We start from the raw sequence: 7,959 nt of genomic DNA on the forward strand, positions 1-7,959 counted from the left end.
CTGCTTCTGCTTTGACAGTGGGTGCTGCAGTCACCTGGCTCGTGAGCTTATCCCTAGAGGTGGCATTTTCAGCCCTTTAAGTGTCCTCCTGCTCTCTCCTCCTGCTTCATGCTAATGCAGGCCTGGAGTTGAAGTTTCAAATTCAGTATTGCTCTAGGTGCATGGGTTGTACAAGGAAGGATATTTTCTTTAGACCATAGTATCTTTCAGAGATTCAGCTACATTGGTGAGGAGAGCTTAGGCATCTTGTAGGTGTTTAAAGTCACTAAGGGACCATCTCAGTTCACTGATTACAGAAAGAACCAGAGGAACAAGAGTCGTAGCTTAGACCAGCCACTCAGTGGAGTTGTGCATGGCACATCTACACTATAGAGCCAGTGTTGATGGTGGATTGCTTTGCAGCAGCAAGCTGCTTTCCTGCTGTAGACAACAGTGGATGTAAAAGCAGATGTGCAGTAATGTCTTTCACATATGCACTGCTCATTTCTCATTGCATCTCTTTGCTTGCTCCAGTCTTTCCCCGTAGTCCAGAAATAACTATGTCTGCTATTTTCTCTTAGATGATTTCCCCAAGCCACAGATCATCATCCAGCCTGAGACAACAGTGGCTGTCCTTGGGAAGGACATCCGTTTCACTTGCTCGGCCGCGAGCAGTAGCAGCTCCCCCATGATGTTTGCATGGAAGAAAGACAATGAGATGCTGCACAATGCTGAGATCGAGAAATTTGCCCACGTGCGGGCAAAGGATGGCGAGGTGATGGAGTACACTACCATTCTGCACCTCCGGCACGTCACCTTCACCCACGAAGGGCGTTACCAGTGTATCATCACCAACCACTTTGGCTCTACCTACTCCAATAAGGCCCGACTTACTGTTAATGGTGACTAGGAAATTACTTTCTCGTTCCTTTCCTCTGTCTGAGTTCGAACAATTCTTTGGGACCCACTTTTGGCAGTCAGTTACTTCTGAGGGTCCATTCCTCATGGTGAGGAGCTTTTCACACCAGCTGCTTGTATCTCAGTGGATGCTGAGAAATGCCATGTGAGGAGCACACGCCGGGCTTGGGAGGGGGCGGGGAGGGGGAATCTAGGACACTGCAGACAGGTACACAGGGTTAGTCCCCAGCAGTTTCGATATATCCTGCAAAAGCAGCTTGCCATCCTCTTGGCTATGAGTAATTATCATATTAATCTCCTGCCTAGGAAGGAAAACTGTTAGAACTGCCCAGAAGATGGTATTTTCCCCAAAGAACTGCTCATCCCTTTTTCTTGTTTTTCTTTATCAGTGTTGCCCTCATTTATCAAAACTCCCCACGACATCACCATCCGGACAGGGACAACAGCACGGCTGGAGTGTGCAGCTGAAGGACACCCCGCCCCACAGATCGCCTGGCAGAAAGATGGGGGCACGGACTTCCCCGCAGCCCGAGAGCGCCGCATGCACGTCATGCCTGACGACGATGTCTTCTTCATTACGGATGTGAAGATAGAAGACATGGGTGTCTACAGCTGCACAGCACAGAACTCTGCGGGGTCTGTGCTTGCAAACGCCAACCTGACTGTACTGGGTAAGATGCATCTGTGCCCCAAGAGACCAAGCGGTCTGGATGTGGGAACTGGAAGGGATTGCTGTTGAAGCTCTTCAGCAGTTGCAGATACAGGAAAAGGACAAAGAGGCAGTGCTCTGCATTAGTCTTGTTTCATTCTTTTACACTGTAGTTAACTAGTGAAAAATACCCTGCTAATTAAGGAGCCGTAAGCACATTTCCTCTTGTGCCAAGGAAGCCCCTCCAACCACTCTTTGCCGGTTGAGAAAATTACTTCAAAAGGAAATTGCGCTCCATCTCTTTTGCCCTACGAAATAATTCACGTGCGTCAGCCATTGCCCCTGGTTCTCAAGGGTTTCTTTGGTGGGAAGACTATCACCACCCAGATATGGGAAGGCCTTGGTTGGGATTGTTAAAACTGTTGTGGTTTGCAGCCACTGTGCTCCTGGGCACATGGCCTTGTAGTATGTTGCTGTAGATTTATCTGCAGGAATATCAGTTATGTTCAATACTGTTAAAAAAAAATCTGTTGTTACACTGTCCCCAAGAATTAATTTCCGTGTTTATTCCCCTGCAGAGACACCGTCTTTGATTCATCCACTGGAAGACCATGTAGTGTCTGTAGGTGAGACTGTAGCTCTTCAGTGCAAAGCCACAGGGAGCCCACCTCCTCGCATTACCTGGCTGAAAGGTGACCAGCCCCTGATCGTGACAGAAAGGCATCACTTTACCTCTGGCAACCAGCTGCTGATCGTTAGGAACGTTGTCTTGGAGGACGCTGGGAAATATACCTGTGAAATGTCCAACACCCTGGGGACAGAGCGCGCACACAGCCATGTGAGCATCTTACAGTCTCTTGGCTGTAGAAAGGACCGTACCACTGTGGGGATCATCACCATTGCCGTGGTGTGTAGCATCGTGCTGACGTCTCTGGTCTGGGTCTGCATCATCTACCAAACCAGGAAGAAAAGCGAAGAATACAGCGTCACCAACACAGGTAAGGTTGGTGACAACACCGCTAAGGCTTTCTCTAAACTTTTCTGCTGTCAGACTTCCCCCTGAGGCTGAATCGGCACGTCAGGTAGCCACACAATCACACTGGAAAAGCCGTTGGCTTATCTCAGTGGTTCTCTTGGCTCACAAAGCTGGAACCAGCTTTCACTTGCTGTTGAAGCATGTTCAGAGCTGCATTTCTCCCCTTGGCTTGCTCTTCAGAAAGGTCTTTTCCACTTGGCAGTAGTTTCAGCCATTGCTTTGCTACTTTGATTTTCCATGACCATAAATGATAACTCTTGAGACAGTCTGGATTATGTCCGTGATGCCGGGAACCTGTCTGACTTCTTGGGAATCTATTTTCATAGACTTCGTATTCAAAACTTGAAAAATTAGACTTTGAAGCTGGAATTGCTTTTTCCATGTTGCCTGGAAGAGCTGCTGTAGACCTGCTGATGAGTGGTGTCCCTCACTTTTTAGGGGAAGAAGTAGTCTTTATTGCTTCCTACTGATATTCAAAGGGGATAATTTGGTGCTGAAATAAGTGTTGTGGTGAGAATAAACTCTCTTGTCCTCAATGTTATGCAGCCTCTGAACAGATACATGGAAGAACCACCCTAAGACTTCCCACCCTGCTGGGATTTGCAGCCTTCCTGTATTACGCTTAGCTTTAGATATAGTCTGACATAGGATTTTAAAGACACAGGCTAGGTAGGAAGTCTTGGATACCATATGACCAGTGTGATGTGTCAGTGGGATTTCCCCCCCCCCTCTTTTTTCCAGCCCTAAAAATCTAGGGCTTCACGCCTAGCATAACTGAGTTTCACTTGGTTTTGTGTGACAAGGGAAACTGCAATCTCCTGATACAGGATGGACAGAGCCAGGGGATAGCTGAGGGGCTTAGACTTACTGGCCAGCTTCAGTGAATCGGAGACCCTGGTCTCCAGAGTCTTTTACTCATGACTTTGGGAGACAGAGGACTTCAGTCAGATAAGGAACTCTGAATTTCAGGGGAAAAGGAAGGATTTAGTTGTTCTGAAGAGACAGTTCCACCTCCACCTACCTTGTACTGACCACGCTGAATGGCTTTATCAGCACTGTATCTCACAGCCTTAAGCTTTGAAAAATCAGGAGTGGGGCTTCTGAGGGGAATGGGGTATTTACGCACGTCAGTTTCTGTTGCATCCACAGAAAATACCAGTTATAGATCTGGTCCCAAAGGCCTCTTGAAAATGTGATTTTACATGCCTTTAAAAACAGAAGGCTTTATATCTTACTAGAAACTGACACTTCTCTGCTCCCATTGCTCTAGATGAGACTATTGTGCCTCCTGACGTGCCAAGCTACCTGTCTTCACAAGGGACTCTTTCTGACCGGCAGGAAGCGGTCGTCAGAGTAGATAACCAACAGCCCAACGGGCACATAGACAGCAACGGTGAGAACTGGTTTAATTGTTTTTTCTGTAGTGCTGTATCTGAATTTGATATGAGGAGGTAGAAATCACAGTACAAAGTACTTCTGTGCTTGTTAGGAGTTATCTGAAAGCTCTTCATAATGTAATTCTCTAGCTACTGCATTTATGCAGAACAAGGTATCTGTCTTTCACCTCACAAAGCTGTCCTTTCCCAGTAATAACAGTGTTCATACAAGCAGACCGCTTCAGAAACTGCTCTGTCAGGCCCTAAGGACTATCTTTTTGCTAATTTTGGATTAGTTTTTTGGCACCAGAGTTAGCCATAGTTGAGCTCTACTAGAAAATGCATTAGCATTGCCTGTCCCTGCCTTCAGGCTTAGAAAGTAAATGTTGGGATTTTACCGTATTTAAACAGAGCGTGTTAGGAAGGAAAAGTTTAGCGTTCTGAACTAAGATTCTCCTGAGATTGTAGAACGTTTATTCTGTTAAACATTAGCTTAAAAATATCTATTATCTCCATTGTGATTTTTCTCCCTTTCGCAGCTTTTACAGTAGAAATAAGACTTAACAAGTCATTTAACTGAGAGCAGATGGTTGTAATCTTAAGCCAGATGCTTCGTTTGTTACAGGTATGTGTCAGACTGATGCTGGAAGGTGTCCAGATGTTGAAGCTCCCACTGTAGGTTGTAGACAGCCAAAGCTGTGTATCGGCTATAATAAAGACACTTGGAAAACTGAAGACATGGCTGATGGAATGCTTGTTCCAGATAAGACAGGTACAAAACCCATTAATCTGGAAAGGTATTTTGTGTTTGCACAGATCAGAAAGCCCTCCGAGTCAGACAGTATTAAGACAAGAAATTGTAACCTTCAGAAGAAAAAAAAGCCCAGAATGATTCTCAGGTGTGAGCACAGTAAATTTACTTTGTCCTGCTTGCTTTGATCCTCCGACAAGCTTGGGTAGTTTGAATTCGAGGAACTGTTGGGAAGAGGCAGTCTGAAGCTCACCGTCGCCATTCTTTGCAGCTGGCTGATCGGTATTTTGATTTGAGCTGTTCCTAAAACATGAGAGGACTTTCAAACTGAAGGTGTTAAAATTTTTCATGTGCTTTAAAGGGGGTGTCAACTTCAAAGATCAGCTTTTTGTTTTTTTTTTTTTTATTTTCCAAATTTAAAGGTTGTTTTGGGCACTACACCTGCCTCTGCTCTTTGCCAATTTCTTGGGTGTTACACTCATGCTTTTCTATTTTTAGGATGTGTTTTCTGTTCTCATGCTGTATTGTAACATCCACAGAAAAACAGCCAGTGAATCAAATTTTCACTCCAGGAGAAACTGTAAAGTTTAATAATGGAAAGTTGTTGAGTGCACTAAGGAAATTAACTTTCAACATTGGGAAACTCCTTCCTGCTTCCTTCTTTGAATTCTGCTCAGCTGTTGTTATCACTAACAGTAATAACGTATCTTGAGATAACAATATGAGTTGACAGTGATCCCTCTAAAGTAGCAGCACAAAAATAAGAAAGGTAACTTGGTATTTTCAAGCAGGTACAGGAAAGTTCCACTTTCTACTTCTACCCTGACTAGAAGGTCTGGAAAAGGAAATAAAGGCACAGTTTATTTTTTAAAAAAAAAAAAAAAGTCACAACTACTTTGGAGTAAAAAAACCCCAACCACTTAAACCTGTGAATTGGAACTACCTTTAGTGATAGCTACAGAGTTCTGAAAACACAGGTATTTACTGACCCTGTATGAAAACAAGCAATGTCTGTATTATTTAGTGAGAGATTCCCACACTGCCGAGGGACAGATGATCCAAACAGAGCAGCCTTTTCCTTCCGCAAGTTGTGTGCTTCGGTGCTGACAACTTCCAGCTGGTTAATCTTCATTTGTTGCCATTTTCCCTTCCTCCCTTAAAGGCTATGGACTGCCGGTTGTGTGCACGGACTGCAGCGGCAGCACGGACAGCATGAACGTCCACATTTACCCCAAGGAGTCGGAGTATTACTCTGAAAGCCTTAAGACTATGGATAGTACCTTCCCTAACGCACTGAGCAGCAAGGAACGCAGTAGGCAGAGGGGTGCAGGCACCAGCCTTCTCCATCCTCAGCCGTGCAACGGGATTGCCAGCGGCAAGAGGATGGAAACAGACGGGACCCTCTACCCCAGCAACCACGACAGAATAAGACCTGTGAGCACGACCAGCCCGCTGCTTGCAGATAAACACAGTACGTGTTTCCTTGGGGATGTCTTTTTCTCCCCAGATGTAATACCACAACATCTGGGTTCTGTCAGAGCCCCGTTTTCTCCCATCAGCTTTTTTAACTGGCTCAAGGGCGTGAATGATAGTGGCAGGGTTGGTTTTAGGAGGCGCGCTGGCAGGCTGAGCATCAACTAACCGCGCTGGCTCTCTGGTTTTTTGCAGGCTCTTCACAAGCAGTAGCAAAGCCTTCAGAGCTTAACAACCTTAATTTGGTGAGAGCTTCACCGGCAGGAGGGTCATTAAAGCAACTGAACGTGCTTCCTGAAATGTCCCCAACACTACTGGATTTGCAGAACGAAGCAGAAGTGAAGCAAGCTCTCCTGTCCAACGGCTACGCGCCCAAACCGTGCGACTCCGTTCATGAGTTGAAGCCACCGAACAGATCACTGGACTGAGAGGACACACTGCCATGTGCAAATTAACAAACACGCTATTATTTTTTTTAATTTTTTTTTTTTTTTTTGCACAGAGTATATAGGCTACTTACTTCTACCTCAAATCTCGAACTGATGACCTGTCAAAGGCACACTGAGGTATGAGAAACAAGCTTGTATGGGGAACAAAATCCTGTTCGAGCGTCATCTGTTTGTATATAGTTTAAAACTTCCCTGAGAAGTATGAAGCGTTCAAAAGTTGTCTTGCATATGAAGCACATAAATGCAAGGGATTATTGTGTAAAGAGAAAAGTATTTGATACAATTGTACATAAGAGTTTTCATATATAAATATATATATATACAAATATATATATCTTTTACAGAGGCTATTTTAATCTTTAGTGCATGGAAAACTGAGTGAAATTTTACAATTTTGGCAATATTGTTTTCAGTATCAGGTTGCTGTTAAACTTTGTGAGCAAAATAATTCTGGTGCCTTAAATGCATAAGCAGAACTTTAAAAAGCCAGACTGTTCCAAAGGGATTGTCCTCTTTTCAATGGAAGTTCCTTTAAATCGAGTATCAATTGGGTTACTTAGCACAAATTTCCTTCTTCCCCTTTGAAATTTATTGCACTTAGCACACTGAAATAGAGATCTTCAACTGTTTCAAATGAAGTTAATAGGAAAAAAAAAAAAACAACCCACGCAGTGAGAAATTACATAGCAACCTGATTTTTTCCTGTTGGTGGAAGAACTTAAATTCCATTACTTTTCAGAACTGCATAAAAATTAGGATTTGAACTGTGACTGTGTGATGTTAGAGTGGACCACACAAGAAGCACTAAATAATTCAGCAACAGTGCAGAGCCCTGAAACAACCAGCCAAAAAGGCTGTGGTGATTAGTGAGCAGTCATTACCAAAATAAGTAATTTGTGCAGTGAACCATGGGGTGGTTTCATACATTGCACCACTCCACAAACAACGTGGCAGAAGGTGTTATCTGCCCGTGTACGCTGTGACAGCACTGCTCACCTACACACCTTATTGCAGACATTTCCCCCCCAAACAGATGCAGCTTTACCTGTATAAGGTGCATGTAACGATACACAGCCCAGCCAGAATAAATGCATTTTCACATGCCCAAAAAATCACAGAATCACTAAGGTTGGAAGGGACCTTTAAGATCATCAAGTCCAACCATCAGCCTACCCTGACAAAACCACCACTAAACCATGTCCCTACGCACCACATCTACCCTTTTTTTTAAACACCTCCAGGGATGGCGAATCCACCCCCTCCCTGGGCAGCCTATTCCAATGTTTCATAACCCTTTCAGTAAAAAAATGTTTCCTAATATCCAATCT

At 44.3% G+C, this 7,959-nt stretch overlaps 1 protein-coding gene across 1 annotated transcript in view; it reads left to right on the top strand.

The window, feature by feature from the left end:
- Positions 1 to 6,610, top strand: part of LRIG1 (leucine-rich repeats and immunoglobulin-like domains 1) — a 68,760-nt gene extending 62,150 nt beyond the window's left edge. The window contains exons 13-19 of the mRNA XM_009883623.1: positions 561 to 881; positions 1,287 to 1,568; positions 2,125 to 2,544; positions 3,853 to 3,975; positions 4,566 to 4,730; positions 5,872 to 6,180; positions 6,378 to 6,610. Of these exons, the coding sequence (XP_009881925.1) occupies positions 561 to 881; positions 1,287 to 1,568; positions 2,125 to 2,544; positions 3,853 to 3,975; positions 4,566 to 4,730; positions 5,872 to 6,180; positions 6,378 to 6,610 (1,853 nt within the window). The remainder of the gene's footprint in view (positions 1 to 560; positions 882 to 1,286; positions 1,569 to 2,124; positions 2,545 to 3,852; positions 3,976 to 4,565; positions 4,731 to 5,871; positions 6,181 to 6,377) is intronic.
- Positions 6,611 to 7,959: the final 1,349 nt, after the last annotated feature.

The sequence above is a fragment of the Charadrius vociferus genome, unplaced genomic scaffold (genome assembly GCF_000708025.1).
Source record: "Charadrius vociferus isolate BGI_N301 unplaced genomic scaffold, ASM70802v2 scaffold324, whole genome shotgun sequence".
In the NCBI taxonomy this organism is placed as follows: domain Eukaryota; kingdom Metazoa; phylum Chordata; class Aves; order Charadriiformes; family Charadriidae; genus Charadrius; species Charadrius vociferus.